Below are 18,317 nucleotides of genomic sequence, written 5' to 3' on the forward strand. Positions count from 1 at the left end.
ACAATATCAATTTGAACACGACACGCTTAATGTAGTTAGTATAAAAATTTGTTTTAAATTAAGAACACATTATACAGTTTATTTTAAGCAAACTTATTTCACATTGCATGCATAAAGGTAAATTATTTAAATATTTGCACACACAAGGATAATATATATATCCATGGCAGTGCTATTACTGAGATGCCGACTCATTGTGCCTCTGCAAGAATTATAAGTAGCACTATGCAGATGGTGAGAGAACCAGAGAAGAATTTTAGGATTTGGTTCTAACCCAAGATAGCCAATCCATGGCTGAATAAACCCCCCAAATAGCTACCATCAATGGTGATCTACTGCAGATCCAAACAACAGGAGATAGGAAAGAAAATTTCAAATTTCAAATCACAAATCACAAATCCAAAACTTAATTCTTATTATAACTTTATGGCGGACATGATATATGAGGTGAGAAGATTTGGCCACTAATGCTTTCACTTTGGCAAATTAATTCTCTTGAAATTTTTAATTTTTTTTTAATCAATAAAAGTTCCCTTGAATTGATGTATACGTTTACATGCTCACCATAAATATGTGAAAATTAGCAAGGCCAACCCAACACCTTTGTTTTGTGCACAACACCACGACACACCACCTATAGTGAGTTTTAATATGCACAACACCTCTGTATTTGAGGTTGGGTTTTGGTGTCAATCATGGCTAGTCCATGAGGTAAGTAAGGGGTGCTTTGTTTACCGAATGGGTGGGAACCAATATTGCATGTAGGTGGGTGTAGATTTTTAGCCATTAAAGGAGGGGGAAGAGAAGAACATGTGCTGATGAGTGGCTGAGAGAACCAAAAAAGGAGAGAGGATATATATAGAGAGAGAATGAAGAACAAAAACAAAAGAAAAAAAAAAAAAAAAAAGAAGAATGGAATAGAGAGAGAAAGGAAAAAAAAAAGGTAAACAAAAAGAAAAAAGGGCAAAAATGTCATTTAATATTTTAATTTTGTCACACGCTCAATTTAGTGAGTGCATAACACACCCTGTTAATTTTGATAGAATCCGTTAATTTTGCATCTCACTCCAAATCACAAGGGGTTTTTGTGTACATTTTTAAATATTAGGGAGGTAATGTGTTTTTGTATTAAACCACAAGGAGGTAAATTGTAATTAACCCTTAAGCAAGCACCTATGATTGGAAAGATATTAGGCACGAAAATACACCAAAATTATATTAGGAATCCTTTTTGTTTTGTTTCAAAGCAGTATTTGTGGAGAGGGAAAAAATAAAGAAAAAGAAAGGATTGAACGGAAAAAGCATTTTTTTTTGTTGGTTAAACTAGAAAATGCGAAGAAAAAAAAAATGTTGTCAACAAAATTCAATTTTTATGTTTAGTTTCCTATAAAAAAAAATTAAAAAAAAAAAAAAGTTATAAGAAATATCATTTGACAAATAGGTCACTATCCTTAAAATGTTATTTGTCCCCATTAACCATGCACACCGAGCCTACGTTGTCGACAAAAAGACTCTTAAATATCTTTGGTGAAGCACACTCGTACATATTAGTATGGCCTTGATTCTCTTTAAATTAAGAGTCTTTCATAACTTCATTTATTAATACATTACTTTTCTCATCTTTTTCTTATGCGGGACAAGGCTTCCTAAAAGCAAATAAATAACATAAGATGGAAACTTTTGAAAAACCCAAAACAACTTTGAATATTTAAAAATATTTCAACAAATCCAAGCATTAAAGAACCTTTTTGGCTTGCATTATAACTTGGATGCCCTTTGTACAAAAGACAAAACTAGTTGCAAATGCAGAATCAAAAGACTTTTTCACTGCATCTGTCAATTCTCATTACTTAAAAAAGGTGTAGATGGCCAGCCTCAGAAGGCCGGCCAAAAATTGTATTGATATCATTACATGACTCTGAAAGTTGAAGTGCTCAAATCTCAAATCTAGCTTAGCTAGTGACAGTTGTGTCATCATACAAGGAAAACATTAACTTCCCTCCATTCCAACACTTATAAGGAACAAAAAAAAAAAAAAAAAAAAAAAAAAACCTACTTGCTCTATATCAAGAAAACAAACCGACCAGACTTCAAAAGATCATAGCTATATATACTTCATTTATTTTCTATTATTATTATTTTAAACCCAAGTCACCACAAACAGATCATTGTGTGTGTTAAGGTGCACCACTGCTGCCAATAGAACTCCCAAGGCTCAAATTCAAAGCTTGGTGAACTGTGAGTTTAATCGTGTGGCTCCTAGATGATCTGTGCACGTCTATACACTCCTCGAGATCAGCATCACATGTCAGAAGGACCCACTCAGAATCATCGTCCAAATACTTGATGTCGATCCTACTACTATCCTCCATACCAAAACGCCTTGCGACCTCTTGCAGTAAATATCTAAAAGTCCAATTTCGTTGCATGCTGAATCGGATCTTTTCTTCCCCGAAAGTAGCTTTTATTTTAAAACTGCTCCCACGTCTTGAAACCTGGCTGCCACTCTTTGGTAATGAAGTCTGCACGGCATCAAGCATTGGAAGCTCACTGAAACATTTGTGGCTTTTGGATCTTCCAATAAGCTTGGTTTCCTCTTGACCCGATTTGTGTAATTCAGCATCACTGCATGCTCTTTTTAGCACCCCACTGGGCTGTTCTACCAATGCAGCATCTCCACCACCTGAGGCGTGAAGGACAGTGACAGGTGGCAACTTCTTAGCTTCTGTGGAACAGCAGAAACTTGCACAGGAGCCTTGGCTGCAGGAAGAGGAGGGAGATTTTGAGGTAGTGGTTACAGGGCTAAAAAGGCTGGCCTCAGGTTGGGTGTCGTGCTGCTTCAACTGATCATTCATCTTCGATGTGGAGAGAGGGCTTGTCGTGGAAGGTAAATTTGGAGAACTTAGTTCTGGGAAGTTGGTGTAGAACGAGCTGAGTTGAATAGCACCCTTGACGCCTTGCACTGAGTCAATTACATTTTGGAGTTTCCTTAATGAGTGTCCGACCTTTTTTATCTTTCGTGAAGGCCACCGAGTGATGCCATGTTGCCTGCATATCCTTTTCAAGGTAGTGGGGCACACTGCAAAACGGAACAAACCAGGTAAGCGAATCACAGGCAAGCTGATGATGGCTAATTTGCATGAAATCATATGACAAGAACAAGAACTTTCAATGTAACCGAGACATTCTAAGAACAACTTGCATACAGTTTTGAACTCTAAAGAACTTTGTGATCTAATGGTTTTCTGAACAAAATTTAAACATCAATCCCAATCTTGTAGTCAGCAACAGTGGAATCCATAACATTATAAGAGGTTTGACAATTGGAAATTATTTGGAATGAGGAATAATTTAAATAAGCTCAAGATTTCGTCAAGGAATTATCATATAATACTGGGACACCTACAATAAATAAGCAAAGATGGAAGTGAAAACACAAATAGAAAGGGAACGATGATGAAAGAAATTGAATTAAAGATGAGCTTACATTAGAAGTCATTGAACTGATAGTGGATTTCATTATATATTTTCCAAATTTGGGATTTGAGCATATTTTCCATTTCTTTTCACTTTTTAAACAATAGAAACCCTTTTCTTTCTTTTTTTTTATTTATTTTTATTTTTTTTTAATGTGGAGAATGGATTCTGGGCTGCGAAAAATATTAAGAAATCTTCTCATGGTGTTCTGACTAACTACATCCTGAAAGGCTAAAGTGCCTAATGAAGAGTTTACTCAGTGTTCTGGTGGAGTATGAAAACTACCTAACTCAGAATAGAACAAATATAATTTGTTTGAATAATAACGAATTAATAATGTTCCTACCCCCAATACTCTTTGCAGCATCCTTCAGGCTCCCAGAAAAGTATTGTCGAAGAACTTGCAAGCTAATAGTCTTCTCAGTCTTAGTCTGTCTCTTTTCAACTGGTTTTCTGCCACCTGATACACGACGTCTGCCGACAGAAGAAAAATCTCCGCTGCTCTTGGCACTTCCTTTGGATCCAGTATCTTGATGAATTTGCTTATGCCCCAAAAAAGCCTCCCCAAAATTGAACTCCATCCCATCATTATCCGAATGGGTTGTCACCTTGAACAACTCTTCCGGCTCCTCCTTTTGGAACCCTAACGACACAGCAACGGCTTTACCCTTTCGTTGAGCCTCCATCATATGGGCAATCCATGACGATTCTTCTTCTCGAGAGGGTTCTTTTGAAAGCGAAGACACCAATTCCCGGGTGTTTTCTTCATCAAGTCCTCCGCCCGTAGGGTCAATGGTTTCTTCCGCTAACTCCTGGTCTGTAACAACACGTAAACTCCGGCAAACATGTTGTACCACAGAGGATAACGAACTCAACATATGCCTCTGTTCTTCAGCATCATGGCAATCCAACGGAAGGAAGAACTCCAAGACAAAATCGGCCGATCCAGTATAGACACTTCGAAGGTGTATTGCTACAGAGGCACGCAATCCAAACACCCTGGCATGGTGAGAAAGAGGATATTCAGTCTTGCTAAAAGCAGTAATGTCAGTGGCAAAACAGGGTTGGTTCGTCATGAATGCTCCCCCAGCAACGCCTTCACCTCTAAGCAGGTGGTGCTCGGAGCATGCTTCGTGAAAGCCTAGGACTTGCAGATTCGGAACGTAGCAAGCAGAATCAACAGTGGAAACACAACGAGCATAGTTCTTGTCGGAATGTCTGCACCCAGCTTTACCTTGTTGCATGCACGGAGCCCAAGTCTGAGCTAAAGGTAGTCCATGCACGTCACAGACAGATTTCAAAACCTCTTGAATCTCTTTCAATGCCGATTGGTAAGAATCATCACAAGCCTAATAGAGAAGCATATCCGTGAGTGATGTTAGGAATGAATTTTTAATTTTTATACAAGTTTTTCCAGATATTATCCATATACCTTTATTGTGGGAGGACTCAATATTTCAGAACTCCTTAAATCAAAGGCCTGCAAGTAGAAATATTTATTCAGACAAGAACATGAGGGAGAGTGTGATGTAGCACCAAAAACAAAGGAGAGAGTGAAGAAACTACTGGGCATTGCACTCCCAAGCAAATGTTCTCGGTTATCAATCTCAATAGTCAATATTCACATCTAGTCCCCAAAAAGGCATAAGCACTATTTAATTAAGAAACCAAAAGGAATAGAAAACTACTAATAAAGAAATAAAATCCTATTAAATATACTAAAATTCCTATATTCTGCAATTTATTGTCAACCAATGCCTTCGCAATCCCCATCAGCATGTCATGCTCTAGTATAGAGTTGGTTGCAAGTGACACAATAGAATGAATAAAGCTGAAGAAGACTGGCACATTTAGAAAGCTAGGAGCAAATGAATAAATCATGTAAATTATACAAATGCTAGACAAAAATTCAAGATAACATGCTGGGCATTGCACTCACAATAGAATGAACAAAAATTCAAAATTCAAGATAAACTACTGGGCATTGCACTCCCAAGCAAATGTTCTCGGTTATCAATCTCAATAGTCAATATTCACATCTAGTCCCCCAAAAAGGCATAAGCACTATTTAATTAAGAAACCAAAAGGAATAGAAAACTACTAATAAAGAAATAAAATCCTATTAAATATACTAAAATTCCTATATTCTGCAATTTATTGTCATCCAATGCCTTCGCAATCCCCATCAGCATGTCATGCTCTAGTATAGAGTTGGTTGCAAGTGACACAATAGAATGAATAAAGCTGAAGAAAACTGGCACATTTAGAAAGCTAGGAGCAAATGAATAAATCATGTAAATTATACAAATGCTAGACAAAAATTCAAGATAACATGCTGCTATCAGACTGGCACTGGATACTCAACAGGTCATGTCCAGATTTTCTTTAAATTTCCTTTGTCTTCAATGAAAAAAGGCTTTGCTTGGATATAAGGATTCAGATCATGTGGATTTGAAATTCACAACTCAAATCTATGTGATATGTTTGGATAGTCAATAAGGAGCTATGATTTCAAATCCTTATGAATCCAGTTGTGGATTTAAGTGCCTTGAAGCTACATATTTCAAAAAACGTCTGAACAGGCGTTATTTCAAATCCACACAAGCTCCTCTCTCTCCCTCAACTTCTTTCCAACCCTTCGTTAGACTGTAACACCGACGCATATATATAGATATGTATATATCACTCACTGTAGCCAATCACACAACAAACATCCTTATGCCTCTTAGAAGGAAAATTGTTGGCTGGTGTTGGAAAATTCCAAAGAGCAATGCTATAGACCACTAATTTGCCATCACTAATCCCACAACTAGTGAGGTGGCAATTGAAAAAAAGAAAAGAAAAAACAAGGCACAAACACACTCTGGTAGTGGGTGGGACCTACTGCCACATCATTAGAGCCACCACTAATTAATGGTCTAAAGCATTTCTCAATTCCAAAACCATCTCTCTCTCGCTTTCTCTCTCTCTCTCTCTATATATATATGTGTGTGTGTGTGTGTGTAGACATATACATATAACATCCACCACCTTTTCTAGTACTAATCAATCTCCAAAATCAAAATCATTAATGTATACTTACAATATGAATATGAATTATATATGAAAGTTTATTTATTTATTTTTTTCCCTATAAGCTTATTATATATATATATATATATATATATTCATACACATGTATATATACACACATATAAAGAAGTAGTGTAAATATCATCACCAAATTTCAAATCCTCCGTGTATATTTTTTATCCAAACAAAAATTTTAAATCTATTATCAAATTCAAATTTACATATCCATATGCAACCTAAATTTTGTTTATTTAGATCTTCATAGTTTAAACAAACTAGACATTAAAAACAGTAAAAACATTAGTTACCTCGAGTGCTTTGCAGACATTTTCAAGTTCAGGGCGATAATTGACTTTCTGAGCAGTAGTCACAATCTCAAGAACACCCAAACAGGTGCCTCTGCTCCGTTCAAAAACAGGAAGTGCAATAGACCCGCTTACATTATACTGCTGAGCAAAATTAACACGTGGGTATTCCTCCCTTCTGAAGAATCGAACATCAGGAGTCCACTCCGGCAATTTGTTCAAGAAAACACGGCCAGGCAACCCAAAAAAGTCCTTTGAATTCTCCTCCGCTGCAAACTGATAGTTCCTCGAAATATCTCTGTAATCTGCAAGACTCTTGCAGTTGGGACTGAGAAAGAACGGTTGGTTGTTAGTGGTCAGGACATGTTTGCCTCCTCTCTTTATAGGCACCCATATCTGAATGAGGACATCTCTATCTCTTGTCGATTCTCTTAGGTACTCAATTGCCTGCATTAATCTCTTCTCCACAGAGAAGATCGGCCTTGGATTTGCACTTGGTGCAATCCACAATCTTGTGCTCATTTCAGTGCCATCGACCATAAAATTTTCTGATTGGCCCGGAGATGCTGCAGACAGGATAACTTCCATGTTTTGTGTTTGACTTCCAATAAGGTCATCCATTTGGGGATAAACCAGAGGCAGATTGTCACCAAAATATGATCTTTCTGTTCCTTCTTCACAGCTTTTCTTATGTGGGTTTGGATTCAAATGGTCCATTTTAGTCTCTGAATTAGGAGGGCAATACGAAGAGAAATTTAAAGGGCTAGAAGTGGACAGAACGGGCTGCCATAAATTGGATTCTTCAGCGGTCTCTAACCAGTATCCGTCGTATAAGAGCTCGTCTAAAAGTTCAAAATTCACAGTGTTGTCTGAAAGTGTTTCCAACATTATATTAGGTATAAAAGCACCATCTTCCATAATGAAGTATCATCAAGTCTCCATCTCCATAATAAACCCTAGATCATCAAAAAATGCAAAAGGTCACGACCCGAAACAGAGAAGGTTTGTAAATATGAAAAACAAGAAGAAGAACTTCCAGGGAGGATTCGTTTTGTCTGTCTTCAAAAACCCAATCAGCCCGAATCGCACATACATCATCAACATAAAATGCTTTGAAACTGCAATCAGAAGTGCATTTCAGAGGAAAGAAACCAAACAGAGTTTGACAGAAGGGTGACACCATAACAGTTAAGTAGAAGCTCAAACGGTTTGACTAGAACTAGTATGAGAGGGAAAACCCAACTCAGAATACATTCAGAACAAAAAACCCAAATAACAATACACCATTTCGTCAAGAACTGGGAAAACTTTATGCTGTGTTTGTTTGGGAGATTTGAGGAAGAATTTGAAAAAGAAAAATGAAAAGTTAGGTGAAATATGAATAATTACATTTCACTTAATTTCACAAGCCTTTTTCCTTTCCCTTTCCAATTCCATCCCCAAATACTCCAACCAAACACAACGCTAGTTTGGTTGGAGCACAAAAATGAACTTAGAAGAACAAACTCAATTACCCAACCTGAAAGAGCATTCTGGTGGACCCCAAATCGAGAGAATTCACCCTAATCAAACGCAACTATATTTCGATTATTCATAAAGTCGGAATTAAAAAAAGGTAAACCCTATTTGTGAAGTGAGGAATCATAAGCATGAATTAAACAAAATTTCATGAAAAAGTAAAGTTGACCCAGTTCTTGAAACCCAAAAGCTACTCAACCCAATACAATAAACAAAGTGAGAAAATTAGAGAAGAAAGCGTAAGATCGAGAAGAAAAAAAGGTAAGAAAAAAGGAAAAAGAAAGTAACAAGTGACTCACTTTTATGTGAAGATTCTTTGGAAACTCTTTAAGCGGGCATGCTGTGCTAGTATGTATGTATCAGAAACTATGATTTGGTAAAGAGTCACATATGAATATGATGATGATGATGATGATGATGATGACTGAAATTTGAAGAGTAGGTGGTGGTTGTAGCTGTTGCTTTGTTCCCTCCTCCTAAAATCCCCCCATCCACAGAGAAGAAGAAGAAGAAGAAGAAACAAATATCTCAAACTCAATAAATAAAGTGCGCTCTCTCTCTCTCCCTCTCTCTCTCTCTCTCTCAAAGACAGTTGTCTTGTGTCCTCAAGTTTTGTTTCTTTGGCAGTGCTTTCTTAAGTTTCTGTTTCTGGGTTATTTACATTTATATCTGTATATGGTGTAGGGTAGGGAAAAAATTGGAAAGGGTGTGAAATGAATTGCAAAAGATTCTGTTGGGTGGGACCCCATTTTAGAGAATTTTTACCACCCGCAATTTATTGTGGTCGGTTACTTTTTTTGTTTTTATTTTTATTTTTATTTTTATTTTTTATTTTTTATTTTTATATGTGTCTGTAAGGATTGGAAAGATAAAAATTAAAAAGTCTGTCATTTCTGTTCTGTTAATCCTCTGAGGTAGGACCCACAATAAAAAAGCGGCCATGGCAGCAGATTTCCATTCATCATTCATTCCTATATGAAATTCGCTTTGATTATGTTAAGGGAGAATGCTAAAGAGCTCTAAATTTAGAGTTTTAATTTGAACTCTAGTGATGTGTTCAAGTAAAAAAAAAAAAAGACAAGGTATAAACATCACATCAGAGTAGATCTTACATTCTCATTAAAATTATTGTAGATCTTACATTCCCATTAGAACTATTAGAGCTCCTATATTAGAGCTCTAAAATATTTTTGTTATGTTAAGTCAGCTGTACTGTAGTCTCTAGTTGAGATTGAGAATACAAAACCAAATCAATTCAACCGGGCGTTTGTTTGGGGTTAACTTTTTTTTTTGTGATTTATTTATTTATTTATTTATTTATTTATATTTTAATGACTTTTATTATTTTAAATTTAAAATAAATTTTATATTTTTAAAGTCTGTTCTATAAAAAAATTTAATATAACTTCTAAAAAATATCAATAAAGACAAACTTTTTTAACTATAAAATTTTACGGTACACGGCTCTTAAAAAATAGGGCAAATTACATATACACCCCTCCAGGTTTGACAAAATTACAGATACCCCTTGAGGTTTGAGAAATTACGAATTCCCCCCTGAATGCTATATTTGCATAAGAAATTAGGGGGTAATTTGTTATGAAATATAAACCTCAGGGGGTAAATTGTTATGAAAATACAAACCTCAGGGGGCGGGATGTAATTTCCGAAACCTCAGGGGGGTATCTGTAATTTAACCAAACCTGGAGGGGTGTATATGTAATTTGCCCTAAAAAATATATACCATATGTATTTGGTTATTTGTTATTATTTTTTCTTTATATTTTTGTTAAACATCATTAAACCATCTAAATTTGTTCCTTTTCAATTTTTTTTTAATAAGTGCTTGCTACTCTTATTAATTTATGAATACATTTATTTTTAAGAATTAATTACTCAAAAATCTTATTTATAAATGTTATGATACTTCAAGTCCTATCTAAGATTTTTTTAAACCAATAGTCCTATTTAGTAAAATTAAGAACATTACCATTTTTTTTTCTGATTTTTAAAACTAAGAATATTATTAATTTTACATGCATAGTAATATTCCAGATAATTGTTTCACTAACTACTGAAAAAATACAAAGCATGAGAAATATTTTTGCCTTTCTACTTATTGATTTGATTTAACTATCTAATAAAATCAAGAATATTATTAGTTTTTTTTCCGTTTTAAAACTAAGAACATTATCAAATTTTTTTTAAGTTTTTTTTTTTTTTAGTTTTGCACATTAATGTTCCATCATCATGCTCCTTTATAAACACAAAATTTTCAGTTTTGCACACAAAAATAATTCAATTTTTTTTTAAAAAAAAATTATTAGTTTTTTTCATATATATATATATATATTAATTTTTTTAAGTTAAAATTTGATATTTTTAAGTTTTGAAGGTCAAAATAAACGTCAAATCATCATGTTCCTTTATAGATAATCATTAATGATGAACAATCATTATTTAAAAAGTAATTTTGACTATGAAAAATTTAATAACACTTGAAAGTTTAAAACTTTTTAATTAAAATTAAATGAAATAAAAATTTATAAATTAATACTTGAATATAAAATTCTATTTTTAATTCAATATTTTCTAATACTACAGAGTTTTATTAGTAATATAATGGAGTTTGCGTTCCATGTATTTAGCCATTCTAACATTTACTCAATATATTAATATTAAACAAAGGTTATTATGTCCCTCTTAGTATTCTTTTTCTCTGTTTTGGTTTTGGAAAATGCGTGAGAGCTCAAATGTGTAGAGCTCGAATAGCTCGAAAATATTATTTTGCCGGTAAGAGAATCAAAAAACACCCTAAAATGATGTCGTTTTAAGATTTCGAGCCATTTAATTTTCGAATTACGTAGCAGTGCCGTTTTATTTTTGTGTTTTTTTTGCTTTTTTTTATTAAAAGGAAGAATTACATGTAGCAGGAGATAGAAACAAAATTATGTGCAGGTGGGGGTGTAAGTTTCCTTGCGGTGGAGTATAAATAAAAAATTATAAATGTGTAAATATCATTCATACCTTTTATTTATTGGTATTTTTTTTTTCCACCTCATGTGATTGCTCTTTATTAAAATGATTTTAATGCTGTCTTGTGGACAAAAAAGATTCTTACTCTTTCCATCAATCAGATTAGTTTGAGTGAATGACTGTTATATTATTATCATTATTATTTGGGGTTAGAAAATGACTATTGATTATATTATCGGATGAGGGGTTACTGCGGTGGTACTTCTGTTGTGCCTGCTATGCCGTTCAAAACGGCACCCCTTTTTTTTTTTTTTTTTTTTCTTTTTGAGAATTAACTTCTTATTTTCTTACTCAAAAAAAAAAAACCTAAATCCTAAATCCTAAAATAAAAAAAAATTAATTTTGAAGAATTAAACCTTAAATCCTAAAATAAAAAAAATAAATTTTATCCCTAAATCTTAAAATAAAAAAATAAATTTTAAGAATTAAACCCTAAACCCTAAAATTAAAAAAAAATTAAAAAAATTTATCCCTAAACCATAAAATAAAAAAAATAAATTTTAAAAATTAAACCCTAAACCCTAAATCCTAAACTCTAAAATATATAAATAAAAAAAATCCCTAAACCCTAAAATAAAAAAATTAAATTTTAAGAATTAAAATAAAAAAGTGACCAAATATATGGACAAAGTGTAATTTATCATGTCAAAAAACATAGTGAGAACATAAAAAAAAAAAAAAAAAAAAAAAGATGAAAAGGGCACAGTTTCATTTTTTTTTTTTTTTTGTTTTGTGATAATGAAATGAGAAGTTAATGAAATCCTTAAAAAAAAAAAATAAAACAAAAAAAAAACGGTGAACGGCACAGCAGCCACAGCAGGGGCACCACCGTGACCCCTCATCCTATATTATCATCCATACATGACATTGCACAACCCCCATAACTACCCAAGTTGACTTTAACCTTGATTCAGGTGTCTGGTTAGCTTCATTCTTTTTTGTCTTTTTTAAATAATAATGAAAATAAATAATTAATTAAACTGCGTCACGTTTGTTTGTTTGAAAAAATCGAAATCGTTTGCTCCGCCAGGCGTGCGTTAAAAAATTGAGTCATTTTTTGAGAAATTTTTTAGGTGTGGAGAAGGGTACGTATATGACGTAACTTTTTTTTTTTTTTATTATTATGATGGATTTAATTATAAGTTTGAACGGTAACCAAAAAAAAAATATATGTATTTTATGTTTGATATTACTTAGGTTAATAGCGTCACATGATACTCTTTAAACATGTAATAATTTTTTCATTTTCTAAATTGAGATCAAAGGGTTATGTTACAACTTGCAGTACATAAATTTTTTCCGATCTATATCATGAGAAATTCTCTGATACACAGTCCAAAAAAGGTATATCAAATTATTGGCTTATTTTTCTTACTAAGGAAAATATCATAAATACGAGCGTGCCAGTAAGGATTGAAAAATCCTTACAGATTAAATTCTAACCAATTATCAAGCGATTGCTTTAATGGTTCTTTTGCCTCAACAAAGAGGACTTTAAAATTGCCAAGTGTAGAGAAAAGAAAAATTAAAAGAAGAATGGGGGAGACGGAGAAAAATGATTGAGTGAACAATCAAAGTAATAATTATTTACCTTTACTCCTATGCTTCGAAAAGGAAGTGCATAAAATGCTTCGAAATGAAAATGCTGAAAATAAATGTTTCGAAATATAAATCTATGTTAAACTACTCCTAAGATAAGGAAAATTAGAAGAAATATTGAAATCAATTGTCTTTGATTTGAATTCTGGATCATTACAATGTAGCCATTAATGACTATTTATGGAGGAAAAAATACAGCAATAACTACTTAGTAACTACCAATTTCTTCCATCTTCATTCTTGTCTTGCCATGTGTCTTTCCACTCATCCACTTTGTCCTTCATATTCTCCATCATCTCCATAAATTTCTTTTAACTTTCAAATGAATAAGAGGATGCTACGTGTCTTGCAATTATATAAATAATAAATAATAATAAAAATTACAGATTTATGGTGCTAACATTACCCCTCGCAGCCCTTAAAAATGATGTTTATTTGAATTTTTGAAGGGCTGAACCAAGCACATGACTAATCTAAACAATAAAGTGCTTCGAATGATATAATAGCACCAATAAACTGCTTCAAATGAGCATGAAATTATGACTAGATGTTGCGAATTATATATATACGTATTGAAGGGATATTATTGCAGAAAAGTTTCGAAGGATAACTACATATTTTCAAGACAAAGCCAATGATTTACCTTAGCAAACTGTTACACATGCTAAATAACCAGCTTCGAAGGTGGTATAGAGGACTAAAATTATCATTCGAAGGTCGAAAATGCCAACAAAGGACGAATTACATCATTGGAAATACTCGGCAAAGTTTCGAAGGTTCACAACTATCACTATTTTTTCTTCGAAGCTGTTGTTGATGTAAGATGGAGTGTTTTGAAGCTTACAAAATTATGGCAAAAGGGTTTTCGAAGCAACTTTTGGGCAACATTGTAGTTATTCAAATTTTGTATGTTTTGGTTCACACATAATTAATGAAAATATTAATTTTATGTTTTAAACCAATTATTAATTCTCCGAAGACACCAAAACCGTTGTTCGTCGAACCAACTTTTATAGAATACTAGTTACATTTTCATGTAACAAATGGCTATAAAAATGGTTATCAGTAAAGCCACTAATTATCATGCCAAAAATAAGAATTATTTGATAATTAATTAATTGTCATTTTACATATATTTGAAGAGAGGTACACATTTCGAAAGTTTTCTCGTCCCATGTTACATTTCGAAGGTGTTTATTGATGACAAAACTACATTTCGAAAGTCACATATGTTGCTAAAGGATTAAAGTCGTCCTTCGAAAGTGCTCACGACATCTCTTCGAACTAAATCCAAAGAGTTGGATTATTATGAAATTAGTTTGGCATTTTAACTAGCCATTAATGGCTATAAAATGATATTTCAATGAATAATCTACTTCGAAGTGTTTTGAGACATGCTTCGAAGGTAACCACAAAACCAAATGGTGATGGTTTTATGGATCAACTAATAACAACATTTTTGGCTCAATATATTGCAATAACGAAATATTATTTGTTAGCTATTCCATCAAAGTCAACGTTTGATATGATCCACAAATCCAAAATAGATTTCGAATAACAAAAGTCATGGTATAGCGTGACTATGAAAATTCATACTTTTTGACATTTTGAAAAATGTCAAAAATTTTGAATTCATGAACAGTGGCTTGTTCATTATTTTTGACCATGTTTGTTTTAAAAACATGACTTTTGCCGAATAGATTTTCATAATTATTTGGCAAAGTGGGTTGTTTTTCCATGTTGGCCATTAATGGCTTATGAAAATCACCCATAGATATATTATTTTCATGACTTGACTCTCTAAAAATTGATTTTGAGACCTCTTGAGCCATGCATGAAACATCATTCTTAGCCAAATTTGGCTCAAGAACATGTTCTTTCGTTATGTTAATTTCATAATTTGCCTCTTTAAAAACGGATTCTTGAACCCCCCGAGCCATTGATGAAATCAACTCTTTGTTTTTGCTATTTTTAACCATGAAAAAATTCTAAAAAAATTCACCAATTCCGGCCATTAAGGCCTCAGTTAAAGACTTGGTAGTGAGAGTTGATAACTCATCATTCCATTGGCGAATTTCCATGTCAAGTTGATGAATTTCTCCAATTAAATGGTGTCTTTTTTCTTCCACCAAATAATATTGTAAGGGATGAAAATTTATTTCATCAAGAAAATGGATCTCTTCTTGAAGATCCAAAATTTCTTGTTTATGCCAATAAATTTCATCTAGGCTATTTGAAATGGACAAATCCAATTCATTTTTCATTCCTTACACTTGACATCCCACTGGGCGTGCAAAAAATTGTTGGCTTATTTTTCTTATGAAGGAAAATATCATAAATACGAGCGTGCCAGCAAAGATTGAAAAATCCTTACAAATTAAATTCAAGCCAATTATCAAGCGATTGCTTTGATGGTTCTTTTGCCTTAACAAAGAAGACTTCAAAATTGCCAAGTGTAGAGAAAAGAAAAATTAAAAGAAGAATGAGGGAGACGGAGAAAGACGATTGAGTGAACAATCAAAGTAATAATTACTTACCTCTACTCCTATGCTTCGAAAATGAAGTGCATAAAATGCTTCGAAATGAAATTGCTGAAAATAAATGCTTCGAAATATAAATCTATGTTAAACTACTCCTAAGATAAGGAAAAATACAAGAAATATTGAAATCAATTGTCTTTGACTTGAATTCTGGATCATTACAATGTAGCCATTAATAACTATTTATAGAGGAAAAAATACAACAATAACTACTTAGTAACTACCCATTTCTTCCATCTTCATTCTTGTCTTGCCATGTGTCCTTCCACTCATCCACTTTGTCTTTCATATTCTCCATCATCTCCATAAACTTCTTTTAATTTCCAAATGAATAAGAAGATGCCACGTGTCTTGCAATTATATAAATAATAAATAATAATAAAAATTGCAGATTTATGGTGCTAACACATATACAAGTTACGACATTTTGTAGTGTTATACTGCTTCGTGTTATTACCAAACGAAAGATGGTCATAACCAAACACCACTTATGGATTATCAAAAAATTCATTGCTCAAAATCAAAATAACATCTACAATAGATTATAATCCAACCATAACTAACAATACAATGAATCATAATTAAGTCATAACTAATATCACACTTGGTCATAATAAAAAAACCATTAAAGATTGTAATCGAAGCAAATAATATACGTTTTTTTTAAGTATATATTATAGAATTTTCGATATATCATATATATATAATTTAAGGGTAATTTTAGAGATGAAACACCACACACTAATCAAATGATGAAAAAATTTCATGATTTTTTTTCATGGTCCTTAATATTATTCATAATTTAAATCAGTATTAATTATGAATTATTGTAATTTTTTTATGAGAGTCATTGTGATGGTGATCAAGATAATTACCAAATTAAAGGTAATTGCGAGATCTACTTTGATATTTGATATCCTATCATAGTGAATTTATTTGTGATTAAAGAGAATCTTCAGTTATGTTTAAAATAATATTAGTTATGATTTAATAATTTAAATCCACTTTTTGAATCTACTTATTTTCCGGATCAAAGACATAAGTGGGGTTTTTCAAAGTAACATTTTAATACCATTCACCAATGTTGTGGTCCCAAAAAGCATAAATAATAGATCTAATCACTAAGAAACAATAAGTAACAATTATATGTGAATACCATCTAATGTGATATTTTATAATATTTATATTGATTATATTATTTAATTAGTTGCATTCTTACCCGTCTCGCCACACAAATTTTTCTTATATTTTTTTATTTAAAAATCACTGTCACAGAAATACTTAAACAAAAAATTTATTAAATATTATTATAATGTGAAATGATACAAAAGTGTAAATCCAAATCCTCACTAGCTTTATATATATATATATATATATATATATAAATAAATGTTGTTAATAGTATTATAAAGTAAAATGATACAAATGTAAATCTTAACCCTAACTTGTACATATATATAAAGGATATAATAGAATTTTAAATGTAAATTAAGGGCATGTTTGATTAGGACGATTAGAGCATGGGATTGAAATTATTAATCCATGGGCCCAATTATCCTACGTTTGTTTTAACATTTTGGTTTAACATTATTAATCCAATGGATAATTAATTCAACAAATTTGTAGGATTATTAGTAATGGGGTAGAGGTAGGGGTAGGGGTAGGGGTAGGGGTAGGATTATTAATCCAATAGATATTAATCCAAGGTCATGTTTGATTCACAATACTAATAGTGGGGTATTAATAATCCTATTAAATTAGTGTGGTATTAACTATCCCACCCCTACCCCATTACTAATAATCCTACAAATTTGTTGGATTAATTATCCATTGGATTAATAGTCCTAAACCAAAATGTCAAAACAAACATAGGATGATTGGGCCCACGGATTAATAATCCTAATCCCATGCTTTAATCCTTCTAATCAAACATGCCGCAATTGTATAGTGAATACCACACTAATTTAATAAAATTATTAATACTTTACTATTAATCTTATGAATCAAACATAACCTAAGAGTATATGCGTAATTATATAAAATGAGGGGAGGTAGGTGAAATCTAATAACTTCCCAATACCATCGAGAAGTGATCAAATTCTTGGTTCCAGTTGAGCATCTCCAACAACTCTCTTTTCTTTATTTTTTTTTAACTAATTTGGGATGCCTTTCATAAAATTCAACTCTGATCTATGTAAACATAAATATTAGAGATTCAAATTTTTTTATATAATTCATAAATGTGGGTCTTTTGTGGTAGGGACACACCAATATAAGTATTGTATAGAATCTTTGATAATTTTTTAAAAAAAATATCTATTATTGCTCTAATTGTAAAGACCTATTGTAGCCTCCTCCTCCATTACTTTTTATTTTTTATTTTTTGAGCTGAGCCTATCTAATTGTGTGCGCATTGCAACTGGGCCTTTCCCAAACTATAAAGATCTTCATCTCTCTTTCTTTCTGTGTGTCCACAATAATTGAGAGCAGAGATAAGTACAAAAAAGTGTAGTAAGAGTTTCGGGTGCCTCTGCAACTCCCAAGTCTCCAACAGGAAAAAGAGGACCATTTTGTGAGTCGATTTCTGACCACACTGTTAAACAGATACTCAGCTGGAAACCACCGACAGAATAGATCAAGCTCGAATGACCTATCACAGAAAGAAGAGATTCTGGCGGTGGCTCGTTCACTCGGGGACACTCCGACGATCAAGTCAGTTATCTTTCAAAGATAGCAAAAGTGCTTAATTCACTATTCAGAATATAAAAAG

The 18,317-nt window shown here is 32.6% G+C and overlaps 1 protein-coding gene across 2 annotated transcripts; it reads right to left on the minus strand.

Annotated features, from left to right (window-relative positions):
- Positions 1–1,794: 1,794 nt before the first annotated feature.
- Positions 1,795–9,059, minus strand: LOC114299194 (protein NLP2). 2 transcript variants are annotated; one of them, XM_028243881.2, is made up of 5 exons: positions 8,672–9,059; positions 6,858–7,972; positions 4,910–4,957; positions 3,824–4,826; positions 1,795–3,079 (listed from the first exon to the last, which is right to left on the minus strand). In XM_028243881.2, the coding sequence occupies exons 2-5, from the start codon at positions 7,770–7,772 to the stop codon at positions 2,178–2,180; spliced, it is 2,868 nt and encodes a 955-aa protein (XP_028099682.2). In that variant the 5' UTR covers positions 7,773–7,972; positions 8,672–9,059; the 3' UTR covers positions 1,795–2,177. The 2 variants fall into 2 exon arrangements, with proteins under 2 accessions (XP_028099682.2, XP_028099683.2); XM_028243882.2 differs by having other exon boundaries at positions 6,858–7,810; positions 8,672–9,045.
- Positions 9,060–18,317: the final 9,258 nt, after the last annotated feature.

The sequence above is a fragment of the Camellia sinensis genome, chromosome 5 (genome assembly GCF_055761805.1).
Source record: "Camellia sinensis isolate YWXY chromosome 5, ASM5576180v1, whole genome shotgun sequence".
NCBI lineage: Eukaryota > Viridiplantae > Streptophyta > Magnoliopsida > Ericales > Theaceae > Camellia > Camellia sinensis.

Bases quoted from the DNA above. Each gene is read 5' to 3' on its own strand.
- LOC114299194 (XM_028243881.2), bottom strand. From the start codon at position 7,772: ATGGAAGATGGTGCTTTTATACCTAATATAATGTTGGAAACACTTTCA. The intron at 4,958-6,857 runs GTAACTAATGTT...TTCTACTTGCAG, and splicing joins ATGTCTGCAAAGCACTCGAG to GCCTTTGATTTAAGGAGTTC. The intron at 4,827-4,909 runs GTATATGGATAA...CTTCTCTATTAG, and splicing joins TGAGTCCTCCCACAATAAAG to GCTTGTGATGATTCTTACCA.